We start from the raw sequence: 24,638 nt of genomic DNA, 5'->3' as shown, positions 1-24,638 counted from the left end.
TGAATATGTATTTTTATTGCAGTATTCATTATACAGAGTACAACAAATTTTGCTTAAAGCTATCCTTATATCACTTGATATGAATGTTATATTGTGTTTTGCAATGCACGACTTCTTGAAGAAATATTTTAAGAAGAGATTAATGATGGGAAGTTTTAATGTATGCTTCTGGCATGCATTGATGGAGCCAGTCTATTTCCATCTTTCTCCCTGAAGCCACTTGATTCTGGGCTGACATGTTGGTGACAATGCTTCACAATAGGCTCTTGTGCTCGACCTTACATCATATTCTCTGGTTAAAGTATGGACCCTAAAATTGAGGGATAAAAACTCATAGAAAGCAATAATATACTAAAGGCAACCCTTTTGTACCAGAGTAAAGGAAAATGCATATATCAAATGGCATTATCTTTAGAATTAAATGATTAGACAAACTGGAGGTTCTCCAAGTATGTGCAAATCAGGACACATAGGAAATGAAATTTTTCCCACTAAAGATTTGTTTGAAGCAATATCTAGAATGTTCCAACTATAACATTTGTCCTGCCTCAACTTCCTTCTCTTCTGAAAATACCCCATCCACAGCCCCAGTTCAGGTAAGCAAGATCATCCCCTGGGAAACACTGAATGGAGCAAGTAGCCATGCACCCAAGGTTGCCCACATATGGTTTGTCAAGAGACCATCAAGTGACCTGGTACAAAGGGACCCTCCCATTAGTTAGAAGGTTGGCTTCACTCTCAATAGGAACTGGGAAGTTCCTAGAGGCTGAAGAGTGGGAAGCAGCTAAGTCCCCTCAGCACAGAGTACCAAATTGAAGAGCCACTTTGTTTAAGTAACAACACTCACAGCCTTTTGGGTTGGTTTGGGATCATTGTGTCCCAACTCCAGAGGTGGACATGTTAGCTAGACCTGGCCATTCAGAGTCCACATCTCCCTGACCACAGTGATTGGTCTGGAACAGGCACACAAACCAAGTCTGAGGCTTTGGTTGAAACGATGAAGTGAAGAATTTCTCTTCCACTAGATAATCTGAGTGTGAAATTGTTAGAGTCCCAAAGGAATGAAGGGAGCCTGCCTGGACAGAGACCTCCCATTTACCCTCACCCCATTTCTCCTATATTTAACATCTTATAGTGATAGACATTACACTAGTCAGACAATATTGATATATTATTAATTGAAGTCCTTGCTTTATTCAGATTTCCTTGGATTTTTCCCTAATCTCTACTTTCCAGGCCAGCATCCTACTTAGGACATCACATTACACTTTAGTCATCATGTCTCCCTAGACTCCTCTATATATTTTTTAATTAATATTTTATTTTATATAATTCTTACATCATTTTTTCATTTTTGCACAATGTATGCATTTTCATTTTGGTTATATTCCCCATACAATTGCATCCCCCCCATTTTGACCCTAGTCCTTCCTCTCCCCTTCCCTCTCCTGCCCCCCCGCCCCCCCCTCCGTGGTATGTCTGGTTTATAGTTGCTTGTTGATTTTGATTTTCACTTTGTATTAATTAGTCTTTTTCCTGGTCCCTTATTTAGGTTTTCTAAATTCCTGCTATGAGTTAGACCATCCGGTATTTTTCTTTTTCTTTCTGACTTATTTCGCTGAGCATGATCCCTTCTAGCTCCATCCATGTTGCTGCAAACAGCTGGGACTACATCAAATTAAAGAGCTTCTGCACAGCAAAAGAAACAATAATCAAAACAAAGAGAAACCCCACCAACTGGGAGAACATTTTTGTACACAACGCTAATGATAAAGGACTGATTATAAAAATCTATGAAGAGCTGATGAGACTCAACAAAAACAAAGAAAATAATCCAGTCAAAAAATGGGCAGAAGAACTAAAAAGAAACTTCTCCAAAGAGGAAATGCAAATGGCCAACAGACATATGAAAAAATGTTCATCCTCTATATATTTAGATTTGCCTTGTTTTGGTAAGTTTGACACTATTGAGCAATACTGATCAGACAGCTTATAGAATGTTACTGAATTGGAATTTTCAATGGTTTTCTCATGATTAGATTGGCATATGAGTTTGGGGGAGGAAGATTACATGACAAGGTATCATTTTCATCATACCATAAATATGGTATACATGAATTATCACTATTAATGCTAATCTTAATCACCTAACTAAAGTAGTGTTAATTCAGGTTTCTCCACTGTAAAGTCACTCTGTTCTCCCCTTTATATTCTGTATTGTTTGGAAAGAAGTCATTCCGGGCAGGCTACACTTATGGCGTGGGCGGGTTATGCTCCAACTCTTGAAAACAGAGTATCCAAATAAATTATTTGGAATTCTCCTGCATGGGAAATTTGCCTATTCTCCCACACTTATTTATTCAATTATTTATGTTAATGTTTACTTATTTTATAACTTAATTTATAATTCAATACTTTACTTTTTGCTCAAATTAGTTTTGGCAATTGTGAATTCCTTCATTAGCTTCTGTGCCACTTGAATACACTCCATCTTTGTACATGTTTGTGTGTTTTGTGTTTAAGCATTTTCTTACTTTCTGACAGTGTGAGATACTCCAGGCTCATTATTGTATATTCTCTGGGCCAGCTTTAGAATTACTCATTTCTCCAAGAGTCCTGGTTCCTTTTATTGGAGCATGGTATTAGAAACGAAGATCTGGGCATTGGGTAGAACAATAGATTTTTAATTATGTGAGACTGTAACAGGGTGGTCCCCAGGAAAGGGGGAGGTTCCCTGCCCCACCCAACGGAGGGTGGAGCTGAGCAGGAAGAGGAGAAGCGGCAGAAGAGACTGAGGAAGGAAGCAGGATGGAGCCAGGAGAACTGGAGGAGGCGCATGGAGCCTAGAGACAAGTAAAGAAACTGCGCTTGTCTTTTGGTCATGGACTGGGTGACACAGATGTGGGTGAGACCCGTGGGGAGGTGACAATGGCAGCTTTTATCTGGATGTTGATTTTGCTCTTTTCCTTCCGGGCTTGTCCGGTTGTTTGTGACCCTTTTCTGTGGGTCCCCACTGGAAGATGTTTTAGACTTGTGGCAGGCTTTGGGGCCTTGCTCTGGGCCGACCCCATATGGATGGAGTTTTACCCACGAGGGGACGGGTAACTTTGGGTGCTTCATTTAGAAACTAGACTCTTTGCCTCACCTGTATTGTTTCCTAGTTTTTATTAAAGATCCTTCCCATTAAAGTGTTATATGTTTTGTGTTGATGCGGCGGATGGCAGAACCCATTTAGAATAGGCAGGTTTGCGGGGTTTGGGCTGCCCCTCTCCCTGTCCTATAACAAGACAATCCATTCACTTCCTTTTTCATCCCTTATGTCTACTTTATTTGAGTTTTCTGTCACTTGAGTCAAAATATTTTTAATTTAAAAAAATACAAAGATATAAAAAAAAATTCAACTGCCTTCCCTTTCCTTATAAATTTCAATATGTAATAGACCTCATCTAAATCCTGTCTTTACACCATCGACAGTATCTCCCAGTCATTTTGGTAGAGGCAGGACATACCTAGAGCACAATATATGCTTGTTTTGAAATAAATGCATTTCTCTCTGCTTTCTCAAATAGTCCTTTATCTCATAAACCCTTATTCTATTCACTTTCTCCTTCCCCTCTATAGACTGTCTCAGTCTTAAGTCCCATCTGCCTGAGCTAGCTTGGAAGTCTAGTCCAACACGGCACCAATACATTGGGCAATTTTTGCTGTCATTTATGAGCTGGCAAGGCGAAGTGTCTGCACACACAATATGATTCATGGCATGGTGTTCTTGTCCCTGAGCAAGCCATCCATCCCTTAAAAAAGTTATATTCCATACTTCCTAAAAACTTAAAATGCTTAAAATGGTGGGACTTTCCAGTTTTATTTACTTCATAGAACATACTTGCAATTATATATTTATTTTTGTCTATTTGTTTAATGTTTATACCCTTCAGTATGAATTCCACCAGAGAAGAGGAAGATCTATCCTATTCTATACTCCCTGTGCTGCCGGAACAATGCTTGGCTCATAATAGGCACTCCGTAAATATTTGCTGAATGGATAAATAAGTAAAAGAGTGAGTGAATGATCAATCCTGTACCAAAGACCTCCTCATTATCCTAGGGTCTGACTACTCAAGAAAACCAGTTTAGGTCTTGTCACGGAGTTATGAGAGAAAGGTATCAAGACAAAGATAAGAGAGTAAATGATGCCACCTAGAGTAGGAGGGTCAGAACAGCTACCAGGGACAAGTCATTTGCAGGAGGGCTTGGAGATAATTGGAGTTCACCAGGCAAACACAGGAGACTGGAACACTGGAGACGGAATTCCAGGCACCAGGTTAGACATGAGCAAAGACATGGAGGTGTCACAGGGTTTGCAGCAAGTTTAGAGGCCTGGAGTAGCTCCGGGAAGAGTGCAGGAAGTGGCAGAGGAAGGACCTGGGTGGCAATGGTGAGCCACTGGGGCATACATGGCAAGGAAATATTATATTTTGATCTGGGTGCCATAAGATTATTTTAGCAACTGGAAGGAGGGAACTAGAAGAATAGAGGAAGGAAACCTGATTGGGGCAGAGATACTGTGGACTGAGAGTAGGCCCTGGGTGTGAGAGTGAAGTGCAGAGGGCTCAGACTTGGTGCAGACTGCATTTTCTTTAATGGTGACATTTAGGAGCCAGCTCATACTAAAGTAGCTGACTGTGCCCATCTCTCTCAAGTCTGTGTTCTATGATGTATGCTGCAAACTCGAATTCCACCACAGTGAGAGTATTTACACCACAGAAATTGGCAAGCACTCAGTTTTTGGTTTTGTTTTTTTTTTTCCTTTTCTTTGCTACTCTTTTTACTCTCAAGTTAGCACTGTTGCCAGAAAACTCAGTCAACAATTCTGGAGAAAAGAAAAAAAATGTATTTTTCATTTTGTTTTCTTTACGCTGCTTTTCAGTCAGATTTCTAAGTGGGCCTGTACTGGGGGAGTTTTGAATAAATTGACTGCATGAGAGATGACTGGAATCATCACCATGTGGAGAAGGAAAATAAGGTCTGTCTTCTTGAGAAAGAGGATACATACAGTCTGTATTTAACTCACTGAGCTTATCTGCTCAATATTTTTGCATTTAAATTTATAATTAATAATTCTTATTCTGCTAGACATGGAGTGGGAAAGAAAGAGAATGGGAGAGAGATAGGAGCAGGGACAGAGAAAAGGAAAAAGAAAAAGAAAGAGGGAGAAAGAAGAGAGGAAGAAAAAGAGAAAGAAAGGAGGCAGGAAGTTGTCCATCCATCACTCTGATTCATACTTGACATCCATCAAGTTCTCTAACTATTAAGTCAGCACAGCAGCCATGTAGACTGAGACCATTGTATGTGTCACATGCAACATATTGTTTAAACTTCAAATAATAGACACTCTTACTTTCTATCCTCCATTTCACAGATGAGAAAACTGAGATCCATAGAGGTTCAATAACCTGCCTAGTCACCCTGTTAGTGTCACAGATCCAGGTTTGGAGAAGGGGAATTTGAGTCCAATCTGTGTAACCCTACATCCTGCTCTCTTGATCAAGAAGATGTGGTATATATACACAATGGAATATTATTCAGCAATCAAAAAAAGATAAACTAATGCCATTCATAGCAACATGGATGGAGCTAGAAGGAATTATGCTCAGTGAAATAAGTCAGAAGGAAAAAGAAAAACATTGGATGGTTTCACTTATCAGAGGAATATAGGGGAACCAAATAAAGCATCAGGGAAAAAATAATAACAATAAAAAATATAACAAAATAAAAATAAACAGACAACTATAAATCAGAGACATTCTGCGGGTTAGGGGGAGGGAGAAGGATCAAAACGAGGGAGGGAGGAGCACAGGGGACTGTGGTGATGGTGCACAGGTGAACTGGTGGTGGAAATTCTATGGGGACTACAGTGAGGAAAGAAAGCAAACATTGTAAAAAAAATTAATGATGTAAAATATGTATAAATAAATTATATAGTAAAAAAAAAAATAATAAAGAATATACCATAAGGCTTTTCTCCCTAGACAAAGCCAAGTGGTGTTCTCAGGGAATATATTTGAACACACTCTGGGCATTCAGGCATTAGGAAGAAGGTCTCTGTTGCCCAAAATTGGCCCACAATGAAGCCATAGGCAAAATTAACAATAAGGCTGGAGATTGGGGTCAATACCCTAGACCCAGATGACATAGACTGAATCTTTGTTGGTGCCTAACACAGAGCTTAGCTCAGTACATATTTACACAGTGAACAGCGTGAGCTTGCAGGTGAAGGATGGATTTAATTCTTCCCCCAAAGAGTAGTGTAGAAGTTCTTGCAAAAGGTAAAACAGTTGAACCAAGGTTTGTGGTGTGTGAAGAATAGAAAAGTAGCAGACAGCTCCATCTGAAACAGACCATCACTTGCTGCATTTATCAGGACCTATTTTCCAGCCTCATCTGGACTGTTTGTCAGCCCTAAAGACCAGATTACAGTAATGACTCCATTACCAGGGAGTTACAAATCTTCTCATGACTGTGGAGTTCCTGATAGATTTAGATGGTTATGGACTAAGCTTGTTCAGACGGGCATAATAAAAAAGGGAGAGTGAAGGGATATTTTTAAAGCAGATTCTTTGGTCAAATGGATACAATAACTAATAGAATGGCAAGGTTTTGAATGATTTTAAAATACTCTTTTCCTTCAGATTCTAAAGTTCAGAGTTATCTTTTCCTTACTCTTTTTTGCCTTCTCTAAGCAATCAGCCACCAAGTCTTAAGAGTGAACAGTTTCTGGCAACCACTCTCTCCCTCTGTTTCAACTGCCCTTCACTAAGAACGCCATGACCGTAATCCAGGGTTCCCTTAGAAATCACCTTTATTGGAGAGACAGGAAGGTGAGTCCCTCAGGGTAGAGGACTTTCCTGGGATGACAGGTTAGGGCAAGGTTGGGACTACTAACAAGCATTTCTACTCCAGGGGTTTCTTATTTTCAAATGTATCACACAGGGCTCTTGGCTGCAAGCAGCAGAAACCGACTCTGATAACCGTAAGTGAAATCAGATTTAGTAGAAGTATCAGAATTGCAGGAGGCTAGAGAATCAAATTGAGAACAGGCAGAAGCCAAAGGTGATTTGACAGCCAGGGCCATAGTCATGCTGACACAGACTGGTCAGGACACGCTGCCCTGCATGGCTGCTCTTGTCACGCTGCACCAACGATGTACTAACTTCCAAATGCCCCCTTCCTGGCATCAGATGCTTGAATCCAAGGCAGTACCTGACTCCCCAGCAGTGGGGAGTGGGCACTGAAGAGACCAGACATCCAAAGAAGAGGTGACCCCTCCATCTCCCTATAGGGAGAGGTGGAAGGCTATAGGAAAGAAATGATGCCAGCAGCCAGAATATCAGGAAATGTTTTCAACATTGAATACTGAACATTGAACATTGCCCGCCAGGGGAATCTTCCAAAATGAGCCTTCTGCCTCTATTTTTCAAAGGCATTTTGAAACCATCTGTCCAACTGCTTCATACAACTTATAACATGTACTCCAAAACCTCCAATGGTATGAAGGTAAAATTCTACTAACCACTATAGAAAGCCTGCTTCGTATAACCCGAGTCCCCCTCCACACACACAAACACATCTTACATTATCCCAGCAGCACTTAATTGTAGCTGTACTCAAATCATATGCTCTGCTGCAATTAGATCAGTCTAATGGTTCGCTATTCTTTTCACCTGTACCTCTTTACTCATGCTATTCTCCTTACCTAGAATGCCCTCCCCTAGCTTCCAGCATCATTCATTTACTATCTGTGATTCAAGGGACAGTTCACATTATATCTTTTACAACAGGACCTTCCCAAACAAACTAACCATACAGATATTTACTCTGAATTCTGACCTTTACCTCTCATCTGACAATCATATACTCTCTTAAACTTGGTGTCTGGCCTAGAGAAGACACTAAACACTTATCTGTTGAATGACTTAATTGAATCTTTACACCTCCTGGTCCAGCTCAACTGTCATTATCTCTAAAAACAACTCTTGCTGATTCCCAGGCACAATTAGTCCTCGTTCTTTGAGCTCCCATCACATTTTGTCTATAGCTGCACTATAAAACTTATCACCATGCCTAGTAATCTCCTGAACAAGAATCACATCTTATTCTTCCTTTGTACAATTTTCTCTGGCCCACACTACAAGTGCGCTGTCCAATATGGCATCTGCTAAGTACACAGGGATATTTAAATTTACACTGTAATAAAGTAATATGAAATAAAAGCTTCAGTTTCTCAGTTCCATGAGTCACATTTTAAGTGCTCAACGGTCACAAGGGGCCATAGGCTACAGCATTAGAAAAAAAATGCAGATATACGGTATTTCCATTATCACAGAACATTGTAATGAATGACTGAAGTGCTATCGCAGACAATCACTATATAATCAAAATAATAATAGCCATTTTTGAGAGTTTATTAGGCATCATCCATTCTAAGTGTTTCATGTATATTCATTTAATTCTGAGAACCTACACTTGCATGTAGATTATCTACATGCATTGTCAGATTATCTACCTTTGCGTACCATTCTACAAATGGTACACAGAAAGGTTAAGTAATTCAGCCAAAGTCAGAAAACTGGTAGATAACAAGGACCAGATTTTACTGTTCTCACAGGCAAGTCTATACTCATAACCACTGGCTATGTCTCTTCTGTTCAAGAAAGGATAATATATAGTAAATAAAATGAACTCACAAATCCAAACTTCCCCCATAAGCTAGCTGTGAGACCTTGGAAAATTTTATCATTTTTCTCCAAAAATGGAGACAATTATAGCTATTTCTCAGGGTCACTGGGAAGATTGAATAAGAAATATACACAGTGCACCCCATATAGTGCTTGATATTGTAACAGGGTGGTCCCCAGGAAAGGGGGAGGTTCCAGGTTCCCTGCGCCACCCAATGGAGGGTGGGGCTGAGCAGGGAGAGAAGAAGCTGCAGAGGAGACTGAGGAAGGAAGGAAGCAGGATGGAGCCAGAAGGAGACCTGGAGGAGGCATATGGAGCCTAGAGACACGTGAAGAAACTGCACTTATCTTTTGGTCATAGACCGGGTGACACAGATGTGGGTGAGAGACCCGTGGGGAGGTGACAATGGTAGCTTTTATCTTTTGATTTTGCTCTTTTCCTTCTGGGCTTGTCTGGTTGTTTCTGACCCTTTTCTGTGGGTCCCCACTGGAAGATGCTTTAGACTTGTGGCAGGCTTAGGGGCCTTGCTCTGGGCCTAACCCATTTGGATGGAGTTTTACCCACGAGGGGACGGGTAACTTTGGGTGCTTGATTTAGAAACTAGATTCTTTGCCTTTCCTGTATTGTTTCTTAATTGTATTAAAGTTCCTTCCCATTAAAGTCTCATGTTTTGTGTTGATGCGGCGGATGGCAGAATCCTATATAGAATAGGCAGGTTTGCGGGGTTTGGGCTGCCCCTCTCCCTGCCCTGTAACAATACAATGTAGGGATTCAATAAATATTAGCCATGTTCTTCAGTGTTTTTATCTTACAGGATATCAAGAATTTCTTTTTTTTTTTTTTTTTTTTTTTTTATATGGTGAAAAATTGTATTTAGAATTAGCCAGCTGGAGTCCGTTTTAGATGATCCCAATTTTGTTGGCAACATCCAAAGCATCATAGTCAGGAGCCAGTCGAACATAGGCCTTCTTTTCTCCATCAGGTCTGATCAGGGTATTGACCTTTGCCACATCAATGTCATAGAGCTTCTTCACAGCCTGTTTGATCTGGTGATTGTTGGCCTTGACATCCACAATGAACACAAGTGTGTTGTTGTCTTCTATTTTCTTCATGGCTGACTCAGTGGTAAGAGGGAACTTGATGATGGCATAGTGGTCAAGCTTGTTTCTCCTGGGAGCGCTCTTCCGCGGATATTTGGGTTGCCTTCGGAGTCGCAATGTCTTGGGCCTCCGAAAAGTGGGTGAAGTGCGGATCTTCTTTTTCTTATGGCTGTGGACGCCTTTCAGCACTGCTTTCTTGGCCTTCAAAGCTTTTGCCTTGGCCTCGGCTTTGGGAGGGGCAGGGGCTTCCTTCTTGGCTTTCGGCGCCATCTTCGTGAAAAGCAGGATATCAAGAATTTCTAATTTTAGCTGTAAGTGTTCAGAAAGCCTTTATAACTATTATTTTAAATGATTCTTAATCTGATATATTCTGATAGCTGTTTCCCAGTATTATTTAATGTGACTTTTACAAATCCTTTCAGAATTTGACCTACCTCTAGATTCCATTTCTACATTCTAGGGAAAAGGTTTTGTTTGGCCTTGTTTGGACCATATTTCCCCTCTTTCATGAGGCTAATGCCAACGTAGATATCAGGAATGCACGACTGAAGAATAGGTGCCATTCTCTGAGAAAAGGAGAATTGTAAACTAGGAAAAAACTTAAAAAAACGAGGGCCTCGCCTGGTGGCGCAGGCAGTTGAGCACCCCCTGTGAAGCTGTCCAACCTCTGCAGTGCCAGTTCAATTCTTATGGCACAGCAGACCTCTCCTGCCTCGCCCACCGCTCCCCTCAGCAGTGTATTTCGTCAGTCTGCCTGTTCTGTTTTCTGCTCTGTCTCTGGTGAATCTTCTCACCCTCCCATGCATCTGACCTGTACCTGGGTTCTTGTATAAATGAATAAATAAATATTTTAAAAAAATTAAAAAATGATCCTTTGTAATTGGGTACCCAGACAGAACTCCAATGGTTATATGGGTGCTGAGGCTTCCCCAAACCAACAAGCAATTCTTGGTCACCAGCAGGGTATCCAAGAACTCAACTCAAATCTGCCCCTATCTACTTGGAAATGTAACAGGGTGGTCCCCAGGAAAGGGGGAGGTTCCCTGCCCCACCCAAGGGAGGGTGGAGCTGAGCAGGAAGAGGAGAAGCGGCAGAAGAGACTAAGGAAGGAAGGAAGCAGGATGGAGCCAGGAGACCTGGAGGAGGCACATGGAGCCTAGAGACACATGAAGAAGCTGCGCTTGTCTTTTGGTCGTGGACGGGGTGACACAGATGTGGGTGAGACCCATGGGGAGGTGACAATGGCAGCTTTTATCTTGATGTTGATTTTGCTCTTTTCCTTCCGGGCTTGTCTGGTTGTTTCTGGCCCTTTTCTGTGGGTCCCCACTGGAAGATGCTTTAGACTTGTGGCAGGCTTTGGGGCCTTGCTCTGGGCCGATCCCATATGGATGGAGTTTTACCCACGAGGGGACGGGTAACTTTGGGTGCTTCATTTAGAAACTAGACTCTTTGCCTCACCTGTATTGTTTCCTAGTTTTTATTAAAGTTCCTTCCCATTAAAGTCTCATATGTTTTGTGTTGATGCGGCGGATGGCAGAACCCATTTAGAATAGGCAGGTTTGCGGGGTTTGGGCTGCCCCTCTCCCTGTCCTATAACAGAAATAGCATTAGATTTCATGAGTTAAAGGCACAGTCTCCCAAGACTGCCCTCCAGTCAGAAGCCTTCCTCCAACCCCAGACAAACCCATGCCCCTGGCCAACCAGCTATGATTAGGGGTCTTCACAATCCCTTCCTCAGACTGAAGAGCCTATAGCAAGCCCCAGATTATTATCTGTGCTTCTGGATGACTGGCTATAAATCAATGGTTCCTCAGAGTCCATTAATTTGCTAGCACGGCATACAGAACCCAGGAAATCAGTTTACTCACTTGGTCACTGATTCATTACGAAGGGTAGAAATCAAGAGCCAGGCAGAAGAGATGCATAGAGCAAAGCATGGGGAAAAGGCATGAAGCTTCCATACTTTCTCCAGGTACATCATTCTCCCCGAAAGCTTCATGCTCACCAACCCAGAAGCTCACCAAAACCCCCTTCTCTTGAGTTTTATTGGAGGCTTCATTATATAGGCAAGTGTAATTAAGTCATTGGCCTTTGGCAATAGAACACCCTTTTTTTTTTTGCAGTTTCTGAAAAGATACCTTCATTAACATAACAATAGACACCTTCAATAGTCTCAACACTTAAGGAATCCCAAGGGGAGTTGTGAGCAAATGTGGAGGGAGACCAAACATGTATGAGGAATATATTTTGGTCATGTGAATGCAATATATATTTCCTATAAATCACATCATTAAATCCCAATAATTTACTTATCCTGTTTAAGAATGGTAATATCTGTTCAAGCTCTGTTGGGGAATCAAAGGTTAAAAACTAAGCCCACTCCCTGCCCAGCAGGCAAGTTTGGGAGGCTTGAATAGATTAAGAAATAGTTAAGGTTGCTATGGGAACCAGCCCTAAGACTGGATCACATTGACCAGGAATACTAAAATCAGGCTAGGACACATTCTGTGTCAAAGGTCAATACCCAAAACTAGACATCCCAGCAGATAACAGGTTATAAAAGGGAGCCTCAAACCTTTATGGTGTGCAGATCTTTTCAGTCTGGCTTCCCCACTCCCTTGCAAAGTATTTCAATAAATCCCACTTTTCTGTTCTCCATTCAACCTCTGGTGAATTCACCCCCCACCCGCTCCCCTGAGCCTCTGGCCCCGACCTGATATTACACTGCCACAAGCTCCAAACCACCTTTGCCCTTGTAATTCTTACACAAGAAATCTGGAGAGAGATGTGCAATTTTGTAAATTTAAAAAGGTCTTGACAAATTTAAGGAAACATTTTCTTGGGAAATTCACAATAAAAATTGATGAAAAGGAAGGAAAATAAGATTTGCAAAAAAGAGGTGAAGACTAGATTTTTCAGTCTAAAGAAATCAAAACCAAGAATCTTTAAACACACAGGAGACTCACCCACAGATAAAATCCAGCTGCTTTCTGTCTCCACAAAGAGCAGTACAAAAGCATGAAGTGCGATATAAGGAAACATTTCTTAATAGGAAAAGAATTTTTAAAAAACAGAAGAGTTCCCTATCTCTGGGGCAGTGTCAAGGTGCCTGAGGATATATAAGTAGCCCAGTTGACCTTTCAGAATGCTATTCAGTAGAGTCTGTGATCCCAGGGCGGAGATCAGAACCAAACCAGGCTCAGAAATGAAAGGGAGAACTAGCTCTTCCAAATGGGCTTCAGTTACCCAGAGAAAGAAAGGAGGGAGCGAAATGGCTCATTCTAATCTTCTCCAAACCAGCTACAGAAGTCAATCAAATTGCACACTCAACTCCTTCAAAGAACAGCAGACATATATAGCTATGTGGGTTCATTCTGTAGGCAAAAGTGACAGATTCCTACCCTGCCTCCTCTTATTTCCCAGTTGGACTCCAGGGTAGGATGCTTTTTTGGTGCAGGCGCCCTTTCACTAAATAGACAGACACTGCAGGGATGTGGCTTGGCCCTTCCTATGACTTCTAGTGCCTGCATGGGAAGAGGAAGCTGTGGATGGTATCCGGTGTCAATATGTCATCCAATCAAACAGGCTGTGATCAGACCCAAATCTGTTTATTTTCTGTCTTTATCATCAGAAGTCCATGTTTGCTGTGGTATGCATGTCCATGCCCCCCTCAATTCGTATGTTAAAGCCCTGATGCCCAATATGATGGTGGGGCTTTTGGGGTGTGATTAGGGCATTAGGGCAGTCTCACAACTGAAATTAATGCCCTTATTAAAGAGGTGCTAGAGAGTTCTCTTGTCCCTTCTGCCATATTAAAATAGAACAAGAAGTCAGCAGCTTATGACCCAGAAGAGGACCTTCACCAGAACCCAAACATGTTATCACCCTTATCTGGGACTTCTAGCACCCAGAAGTGTGAGGAAAGAGTTTCTGTTGTTTATAAGCTGCCCATTCTGTTATAGCAGCCAAAAGGGATGAAGACAATCAACCTATAGGTTAGTACATCAGATGGAAGGGGGCATGTTGTAAAGCACGTTTCTGAAAGACTTGACACTGACCTGTGAACCTTCCTCTTGCTTTTCCAGCTTCTCCAAGCTGGCAGCTGGTGAGGATAGGAAGCCAGACTTATTCTTCAATCATTTTGCTGCCCTTCCTCTTCAACTTCTTCCTCTGGAGGCTGGAAAATGATAGATAATAGGATTTAGAGTGAGATCCAAAAGGCCCCATTCTCCAGTAGAACCCAACATCTAAGTGGCTATAAGTAAAATGACTTTCCAGCATTTTCTTATTTCTCAAGGATGAACCACTGTCCAGAACCTCAGAGAAGAGGACACTGGGAAGGTGATCAACAAGGCAGGATTCTGACATCCTTGGGTCCCAGAGGGTTATCAGACCATGAAACCCCAAGAGTCAGTGTGTGAGCACTAGGGCTGTAGCACCCTGGCTTGACTGTACTTTCATCTCACAACGTATAAAGACATTTGGCATTTGTTTTCTGATCTTCACCTCTCAAGGGAAAAGAGAACTTCAAAGATCTCAAACTTCAAAGAACACAAGCAAGTTAATCTGATAAAAGAGCTGTGGTCCATGCTTCTTTCGGTAGAATTGAATTCATGAAGGAGCCTGTGAGGAAAGGGAAGGACAACTGGCCACAATAATAGCCATAGAGTCCTAGACCCTTAAGGGGTTCAGCAGAACCCTGTGGGCTGCACTGTCCCGCTCACCACCCTTCCCTTCCAAATGTGCCCTTAGGACCAAGATAAGAGTTCCCCTAAAACTGTCCTGGTGTGGCGGGGTCAGAATTCCAATTCCTTGAAATGTTCCTCAAAAAGCCTTTCAAAGTTCCAACAAGTTTGGAAGTGTTCTGTCCTATGTATCCCTCCATCCTCGGGCACTCACAAAGCAGTTTTACAAATTAAAAGCACTGAAAGCAAACCCTTTTGATTTTGTTAAACTCAGGGAATCTTACGTTTACATTATCATAGACCTCTTTCTACTAATTTTTAGCACAATGCCTATTAAGATTTTGTGAAGCAAGCATTGTACCAAACACAATTAATAAGTGCTGGTCCTTTCAAGGGAAGACTGGACACGCACAGAGTAAAAAAAAAGAAAGAAAAGAAACGAAACCCTGGCTCATACCAATGTGTTTAGTTCAAATGAGAAGCATCTAACTTGCACAGATTTCTCATACACACACATTGCCCACTTTAATTTAATATCTGTTGGTCCTACTGTAATACTTATAGATTTGTACTACTCTGTAAAGTGTTTTTTAACAGTTTTATTTCATACCATATTCACCTCATTATTAGGGGGTTGATGGAATTCCATGCCATCTAACGCATGCTTAGCTCTAGAGTTGGAACATTTAAATAACACACTAAAATTTTTCATCAAGACAGAGACATAGAAAGTGAAGGCAACATACTCTTCAAAAATCAATCTAGAACTTCTTGCTGTGTTATTTCACAACTTAATTAAAATACCGTGTCTGAAGAAAATATATGTGATTTTTATTCTCAGTATCAGAAAATGACAGGAATTGTAATTTTTACCAGTAGAACAATCTGTTATAAATGAGAGAGATAATACTCTTAAGAGTCTAAATCCTTCACAGGATACAGCATAATATATAATCTCTGGAATTTGAATGTTTTCCTTTAGATTCTACCATATTTATAATTCTATTCAGAGCTCTTGATACCCTTGTTTTGAATGTGTCTCTTGGAACTGAAATGTGGTACCATTTATTGATGAGGCAGAGGCAGGTGAGAGGTAGTCATTTCTGACTAGTGATTGAGAAGCTATTCCTCCAACTTAGCACAGACTCCCTAAAACAGAGGGGCAAGGATGGTGATTTTTCTCAACCTCAGCTATTACAGACACGTAGTCACTAAATTAGAGACCAATATGTGCTCTGAGGTATACATCATGTCTGTAGCGTAAGCACTATGGTGCACATAGAGAAGCCATCACAAATCACTGGCTAACAGAGTGCTGGCAAGATAAGTTGATGACCGTGGTGGTCAAAGATGGAGGGCAATCATATCCAAAAATGGTGGTCTGGTAAATGGAAAGAGGGACTAAAAGTCAGTATTGATGGCAGAGTTAGGGCCTCAAAGTATAACTCTGACAAAGAGTTTCAAAATTGTCCATTTATTATTTCTGTCTGCCTTTTTAGGTCTGCTGAAAGGAAGCCTGCTGATTCTGACAAGATCAAAATGACCCTTGAAACCATCTCATAATGGGCTGAACTCACAGCACTTTATCCTCTCTACACAGAGCCCTTCTGTCTGAATGTAAAGGGCAGGAAAAGACAGTGACTCTGCACAATATCCTCCCAGAAGTGGAAATGCACATCTTCCCAAGTTTGAACTTCTTTAGTGAGACATTCTCCTTATTCACAGGCTGATGGAAGGACACACACTAGCAGTTGTCTACAGACTTTCCACTGATTTTACAGAGGGATTGGACTGGGAAGGATGCAGGAGGATTCCTGCACACAGAACAGAGAAAAGAGCTGCTGCTTTCTGCTATGGGATCTGGGTGAAGCTGAACCCCCTTAAGGATGAGCTGTGCCTGGAATTTTAGTCAAAATATCCATGGTTGAATACTCTCGCCCACAAGTTGCCAAAAGTGGTTTAAATCTGAAGAAAACCCTAAAAGTATTCATCTCCCACAAGGGAATTTTACAAATCACTTCCCAAGGCAGGACTACATAATTTTCAGAGTCCAATGCAAAATGAAAATGTGAGGTCCCTTGTTTCAAAATTATTAAGAATTATCAGGGCCTCCCCGGTGGCGCAGTGGTTGAGCGCTGGGTTGCAAAGCTGCCCGCGGCCTCTGCGGCGCCGGTTTAATCCCCGGCTGCTCCACCGCCACCGGAGGAGGGTCCCACATGGTGTGCAGACCTCTCCTGGCGCCCGCTGCTCCCCTCAGCAGTGTACTTCAGTCCTTCTGCCTGTTCTGCTCCCTGCTCTGGCTCTGGTGAATTCTCTCACCCTCCCGCGCTTCTGACTGTACCCAGTGCATGTATAAACAAAACAAAACAAACAAACAAACAAATAAACAAATAAATAAAAAAAAATGCCTCTAAAAAAAAAAAATTATCAGAGGGCAATAAATAAAGGATGGAGCTGTTCTGAGCCCAGAGCCCTTGTGCTGTACCAACTGCTGGCCTAGGAAGTCAGCGCTTGCTCACACGCTCTCTCTCTCTCTGTCTCTCTCTCTCTCTGTCTCATTCCCTCTCCTCAAAGAAGCTATCTTCAAGTCTTTGTCTTCTTCTTCTCCAAGTTTCCATGTTCTTTTTCAATCACGTCTGCAAAACCCTCCCTAGTCTCTTCATGCTAGTTCTATCTCAGTTCATTATCATGTAGTCCTCTAGCCTCTTGCTTCCTTCATTTTCCCCTTTATTTGGCAGGCTCAGTACTGTAAAGGATAACGTTTTTGACGCTAACAAGATACAGTCTTCCTTACAGGCAGAGGCATAAAGGAGAGATTTAAAATACTGAACTTTTAGTATTTTTATTAGTGTTTTATGATAGTATTTATTAATTATTGATACATACTACCTGTTAACAAAAATTATTGATACATACTACTTGTTAACTACCTGTTAACTTGTTAATGAGAGTTATAGGTTGTTTGTTATCCCTAAAATGCACATGTCATTGACCCTAAGAATTTCTATTCCAAAGTAGGCAATGATGGTAACAGTGATGGTGATGTGAAGATGTTGGTGATGAAAAGCAAATCTTGAGTACATACTTGTACTGAGAAATATGCTAAATCTTTTACCCCCATTAGTTCTTTTGGTCTTCACAGTCAGGTGAGAACCATACAACCATACTATTCTTCCCACGTGCAGATGAAGAACTGGAGTTTAGAGAGGTTGTTATCTTGCCCTTGTTAATAACGACTCTTTAGTGTAGGTTCTTGATACTGTCAAGCTAAGCTATGCCAGTAACTGAGAACATTAGCTTTCTCCCCAAGACTGCCTCTATGCCAGGCATACAATTAAATCCTTAAGATTCTTAAGATTTGTGGAATAAATGAGTGTAGTAGTTATTAGGTGAAGGAAGAAGATGAAGATGATAAAAATGGAAAAGAATTGGGCAAGTCTGAATAGTCTGCGTCCAATTTTAACAGTGTCTCAGTCCTATGGTTTATAGAGTTCTAAGGAATTGCTGAATATCCACTTAGTTTTGGGGGGGGTCAATTCATTCTTATGTTCTCCCCACTCCTAGTAAGGTACCACTAGTTATTCAATGAATACTCCTTTAATTGAATTAATTTGAATGAAATGGAATTGAATAAGACAAATTTTGTAAGAATGTGGCTTTAAGATGAGAGCTTTTTATTAAACAGACTAGGGCCTCCCCAGTGGAGCAGCGGGTTTAGCGCAGCACTGTGAAGCTATCTGCAGCCTCTGCAGCGCGGGTTCGATTCCCGGCCAGCCAGGGAGAAACCCACATGGCGCGGCAGACCTCTCCTGTCTCGCCCGCTGCTCCCCTCAGCAGTGTCTTCAGTCCGTCTGCCTGTTCTGCTCCCCACTTCGTCTCTGGTGAATTCTCTCACCCTCCCACGCCTCCAACTGTACCCCAATTCTTGTATAAATAAATAAATCTTTTAAATAAATAAATAAATAAGTTAAACAGACTCTATCACTCTTTAGAAATATAAAAATAGTGTGACAAGCCAGAACAACCTCAGATACTGGAGCTTCAGTCTGAGGGAGACAGGAAAGGTGGTGGGCCTCTACATCACCAGCCTACAGCACATTCATTTTCCAACTGTGTGAAGGACTTAAATAAAGTCTTTAAATGCTGCCACACTTCCATGAATGGGTATTAAATAATGTTCCTTTAAGCTACTGGAACTGCTTCCTGGGGTTTCTGTCTCATCTTTATGGATGCCTTGTCATAATTTCTAGAATTGTAGAAACCATCCCAATGCCTCCATAGATTACAAGGGAACATTATATGAAGTCTGCCTGCTCTCTCAGCTCAGAGCACATAAAATGATTTTTCACTACTCTGAATCAGAACAGATGAATTTAAGTACAGTTTTAAGTTGGGCTTAGGAGAGAAGTTTGCTATTCTGTCATGTGTCAGCTCCTGAGGGAAAATATGGAGGGAGGATTGATAGCCCACAGAGAGGGGGAGGCAATGTTGCTCTCCACGGTTGGTAGTGGGAGAGATCCTAGCCATACTCTGTCCCACCCTGCACCCTGCCCTCAAACAAAACCTTATTCCTTCCCCTTTCACCAGCAAGAATTTACAAAGCAAGCTCTAACCCAGTACTCTGAATAGATAGTCCCTATGGCCTCATACCCAGGTAACAGCAAATACTGGACTCTCCTCAAATTTTCAACTCGCTATTTCAGTAAGTTGTGCTCTCCCAATCTGATCTTCAGACTCAAGTCCCCAAATCTCACACAGGCAAACTCCATAACGATAATATAAATCTTCATCATTTTCATCTCTTCTAATTATCAAGACCCTCTATGGGCAAGGAGAAATAACATGCTCAAGGTCACACATGCTCAATGTCACACAGTACCACAAGGTCACAGAGATAACATGTGGGATAGAGGGACTCAAGCTCAGGTGTGTTTCACACCAAGGCTGTGAGTGTAACCCCTCAAGTATATTGTTTTTCTATAGACGTTAACCCTTCACGAGATAGCTACTAAGTAGTTGTATATGAAACTATGATCTTGGAGGAAAGTAGGACAGTTATTTATAAAGAAAGAGCAAATTGATAAACTGGTTGGTTCTGCTCACCTCCAGGTTTCCATGAAGGGGAGAGGTCTAGGCATCTGTTGGCACTTCCTTTGACCAGTTCAAAACCAGATCAAAACACACACCCCATGACTTCAAAGAGTCTTTCACAAATGCTTAAGTTTAATCTCTACTATGTCTAAAGGAAGGTAAGGCTTTGGAAGTAAAGCTCAGTCCCTGTAACTTGTCCCTGTACACTTTGTTTATGTATACTTTGTTGATAGCTCTTAGCTTCACTAGAAAGTTTTAGCACATCCTCATCAGGACCATACTTTAGCCAAAGATCTCTCCTTTTCTTTCTCTTCCATCGCACAACCTCCCTCTTCCTTTCAACTCCTTCTTTACCACCACTCTGATGCGACCTCCTCTGTGTGAGCTGGCAGTCATTCTGTTACCTAACCAGTTCTGCTCCTAAGAAGAAGGGAGCTTCACATCATGACTTTGAAAGTAAGGATAGTGGGCGGAATAGGCACCATTATAGTGGATGGAGTCTGGATAGATTATTTTAAAGAAATAATTTGACATTTTGGCCTGTAAAGGTTAACTTCCTGATATGCTATCTCAAATACTCATTATTATTTCCATTCTTTCTTGGGGTTCCATTATAAACATCCCCTTCCATGGCTTTGTCCATGAGGCATACCAGGCTCCAAAACAAGGGAGAAAGAAACAAAATGAAAAGAGGTGCTTGGCTTCACAGCATTCTCAGAATATAACTGACTGTAGTGAGCAGCTGAGGGTGCTGGGGCACATTTCAAGACCAAACCTGTAATTTAAGGTGGAAGACCTCTGTCCTTTCTCTCTCTCAAAGGCCATGTCTACTTCTAAGGGAAAGATTCCCAGGGTAAACAGTCAGATATCTGACTGTTTCTTTATTTAGCTAGCATCCAGGTTTTCTCTTCTTTTACTTCAAGGCCTGGTTACCAGGAGTAACCAAAGCAAACGCAAACAGCTGAAGCAAACCCCATGGGGTCTATTGCTTAGTGGGCTCAGCTAGAATCAAAACTGAGCTTGGATGCATGATTCAACTTGTTCTGCAGATAATTAAGACCTCCTGAACTCTTTTTGAAGGAAATCCCACAGTCCCAAAGAAAATCAGGGGAAGGAAAAGGAATCTTTATAAGACCCTCTGGATGGGGTTTTCTTTCAGAGGAGATGAATAACAAATTTCTATTTGTTTATTTGTTCCAGTAGCTGATTTTAAATACTCGACCTGATGACCAGATGAGGTTAATGTCATTTGTTGGGCAAGGAAAATGACAGGGTGAGGCAAATTTTTCTTTAATAGCCGTAGAAGCCTTTAAAATATATATTTTTTTCAATTCAGATTTAAAAGGATTACAGCTGGCATGGGGCCAGGTTATAATGAATAAACAGCGACAGCAGGGGGAGATTATAATATGTAAGTATTCAAGATTACAATGTAAGTATTCAAGATTATACTTACCATTGCCCTATTTGTTCAGTCACTCTGCGCCCCTCCTTCAGATGTAGCTAAATTATTTTTTGAAGGATTTTGCCCTGTCCTTTCTGAAGGGACCAACTCCCCTGATCTCTTCCATCTCCCTCCTCATCGTTATTTGCTTTAGTTCCTGTCACATTACATTTTACATGTATTTGTGCAATGATTTGACTTATATCTCTCTTTCTCTGAAATGAATATAATTTCCCTAAGATCAGGGAACATTTCTTTATATTTTCCATCAAGATCCCTGTGCTTAGTAATGACACTGGCACATTTAGCTATTCAGTAATTGTTTGTTGTTTCAGTGAGTGACGAGTTAATTAATAAATGAATGACACTGAAGTTCATTCCTGAGTACTTGCTGGCTGGTTATGATAACATGCCCTTAGGAAAGACATTGGTGTTCTGAGAGTCTTACTCATATATTGTCACCAGATCCTGATATGATCTGGGTAAGAGACTTGCACCAAGTCATCATTTATGCTAAGTGGTTAAATGATAATAAAAAGTTCAGTACTCAATTTGAGTATCAATAAGGTTAATATCAACTGCAGAGTCATTAACTAAAATGAATCTAAGCAGATCAAATATATTTAAATCCATGAGAACATGATGATCCTTTAAAAAAGAAAGAAAATCCTAATAGGCCATCACAGGAGGATACTGGTGAACTAATTCATCATTTTGAAAACTGACAAAGGGAAAGATTCAATTGCCTTTCCTATATGATCTGTACCAATGAATACAGATGAGAGGAAGTTTTATTTAATAGAATTATTCTGGAAAATACGTATTATAAAATAATATTTAAACATCATTTTGAAACTGTAGATTAATTAATTGGTCATGAAAGATTATTTTTCCAGTATGCAGGTCCCAGAGGCATGACATCACATAGAGTTCTTCCAATTTCCTTAAAATTGGAGGACAACCTTTTCCACTGCCTCAGCGATAAAAATTAGGTTATCTTTTTTTTCTCTTTAGCATCCCCTCAAGCCCAAACTCAAGGAGACCTGAAATTCAGAAAGGGGTAGAGGGCACAGACAGAGAGCTCCAGAAGAAGCTCTCTAGTTCTGGCACGAGGAGTGGGAAAGATAGACAGAGTGGGGAAAACTAGTTTTATTTATTTCTTGCTCTCACCATTCTCTTGCACACAGACTAAGGTTGTCTGCAGGCACCTACAAATTTAAGAAAGGGGAAGTTTCTTGGCTGATCAAAGAAATGTGGTCTCTAAGACTTTGGGGGCAAAGTTATTAGTTACTACTTATTTTTATTTTTCTCTTTGCTGTCTTTCTGTTGCATGCCCTGGATAAGGGTGCAGACATAGGAAATATGCAAGAGAGTAGAATAAATAAAGCCCCAGTTTTCTGAATGGAAGGTGGAAAGGGGAAGTTATAGGGAACAGGGGGAATAGAGAAAAGGAGCTTGGGAAAAAGAACCTCGGAAGTTATTCATGAATTCCAGACTTACCACCATGTGGCCCATGCATGGATCTGACCTCCACAAAAAACTATAGACAACCCCCTACGTCCCCGCCTGGCTATTGGATGCTATTATTGATACTGAATAGCATTATAAAGTCTTTGCAGATGAACTTGGCATTGAAACCACAATCTCAAGAAATCTGGTTGGAACTTGTAATATGAACCTAAACAGTTTCAATGTCTGTTAGAGCAGACCTATCAATATTCATCATAACATTGAAACAAGCCCCAGAGTCTCATAGCATTCTATTCAAAATGTCCAGGATATCATACTATATTTCTCAGCATATGAAGAAACAGAAAAAAAAGAAAACTGAACAGAATAAGAGTCCAAAAATAAAGCAACACAATATGGCCATTTAATTTTTTGGCAAAGGTGCTCAGACAATTCAATGGAGAAAAATAGTGTTTTCAACATAGTCTTAGAACAATTGGACATCCATATTCTAGAAAGGGTGTGAGGGGGAGAGAGAACCAAGAGAATTCCCAGTCTAAACTACATGTATTATGCAAAATTCAACTAAAATGGATCACAGATGTAAAGGCAAAGTAAAAAAAAAAAAAATTAGAATAAATGAATCATATCATGACCTGGATTTAGGCAGAGTTCTTACACATTACATCAAAACCACAATATAAAAGTAACTCACAAAATTGAAAATATAGCCTACTTAAAAATAAAAAACTTGAATGACAATTCATCAAAGAAGATATATAGAGACAAACACACGAAAAGATGATCAATATCATCAGCCATTAGAGACATGCCAATTAAAACTATAATTAGATACCACTGCACACGTAACCAAATGACTAAGATGAAAATTCTGAGAATTCCTAGTGGTAGTGTAATCATGTGAAACAACTGAACTCTTATTACTGATGTACATGTGAAATGGTACAACCATTCTAGAAAACAGTTTGACAGTCTTCTGCAAAATTATACATTCAATTGCCATGTGACCTAATAATCCCACTCCCACATTTTTTCCCTAGGAAAAGTAAAACCTATATTCATTTAAACACTTGTACATAAATGTGTATAATGGCTCTATTCATAGTTGCCAAAAACTGGAAACAACTCAAATATCCTTCCACAGGGACTATATAAATAAAGTATGTACATCCATACAATGGAATATTGCTTAGCAACAAAAAAGAGTTAATTATGCATACTCATAGAACATTGGATGAATCTCAAAAGCATTGTGCTGAACGGAAGAATTTAACCTTAGAAGATTACATACTACACAAATAATTTATGAAACACTCTTAAAAAAAGATAAAACTATGGTAATGGAGGAAAAAATCAGAGGGTGAAAAGAGTTTAGGGTTGGGGGGAAATACAACTATGAAGGGATAGCAAGAGGGAGATGTTTCGGGTGATGAACCTTCTTGGCATTTTGATTGAGGTGTTGGTTACAAAAATGTCAGCCTGTGTTATAATTCATAGATCTGTGTGCCAAAAATAGTTTCAATGTATGTTAACGTAACAGGTAAAATAGAAAGAAAGAAGCTTCAGATTATTACCTTTCTCACTAACAGGTCCCTAACTTAACAATTTAGAAACACTTAGTTTCTCAAGAGTTAAATATAAATAAACAGCCTTAGTAATGTCCTAACTTCTATACCAAAATACTCATATTGATGCTCTCATCTAAACTTTATGACTATGTGGTTTGTTTAAAATTGCCTTACCAAGAAGAACCACAAATTTAAAGATATCCTGCTCTCTCTCCACAATGCACACAAAATAAATGGCAATTATATTTGCTCTTCAGTGATACCATCCTCACGGTAATGAGCATATGATGATGGGAAGTCTTGAAGCCATGGGGGAGTGTTTGAGTACAGCAAATATCTCAGCTCATTGTCATTTCTCTACTGCCTAAGTCAAATTCTTCCCAGAATGCAATAGGATAACAGTGGAAAGAAGAGATTTTGCACAAGGCTGATAACATACTATAGTTCTTCTAGAGCAAGATTTCCACTGTGCATTTAGTGACAGACAAGAAAGACACTGCCACCATCAAGAACACTTATGAAACAATTTTGTGTGCTCTTTTGT

General features: G+C 40.5%; 1 protein-coding gene and 1 long non-coding RNA gene across 8 annotated transcripts in view; both read right to left on the bottom strand.

Annotated features, from left to right (window-relative positions):
• Window positions 1-24,638, bottom strand: part of LOC119230640 (uncharacterized) — a 587,338-nt gene that overhangs the window by 326,495 nt on the left and 236,205 nt on the right. For all 7 annotated transcript variants that reach the window (XR_008551838.1, XR_008551837.1, XR_008551844.1 and 4 more), the window contains exon 6: window positions 13,895-14,013. This is a non-coding gene — a long non-coding RNA (uncharacterized LOC119230640). The remainder of the gene's footprint in view (window positions 1-13,894; window positions 14,014-24,638) is intronic.
• On the bottom strand, window positions 9,614-10,128 carry LOC119230657 (60S ribosomal protein L23a-like). The gene has a single exon (XM_037492006.2). The coding sequence runs from the start codon at window positions 10,104-10,106 to the stop codon at window positions 9,636-9,638; it is 471 nt and encodes a 156-aa protein (XP_037347903.1). The 5' UTR covers window positions 10,107-10,128; the 3' UTR covers window positions 9,614-9,635.

Source organism: Talpa occidentalis, unplaced genomic scaffold (assembly GCF_014898055.3).
Source record: "Talpa occidentalis isolate TD23 unplaced genomic scaffold, MPIMG_talOcc4v2.1 talOcc4.10, whole genome shotgun sequence".
In the NCBI taxonomy this organism is placed as follows: domain Eukaryota; kingdom Metazoa; phylum Chordata; class Mammalia; order Eulipotyphla; family Talpidae; genus Talpa; species Talpa occidentalis.
Note: the sequence above shows the minus strand (reverse complement) of the source record. Positions and strands in the feature narration are given on the sequence as shown.

Coding starts and splice junctions, on each gene's coding strand:
- LOC119230657 (XM_037492006.2), bottom strand. CDS start 10,106: ATGGCGCCGAAAGCCAAGAAGGAAGCCCCTGCCCCTCCCAAAGCCGAG.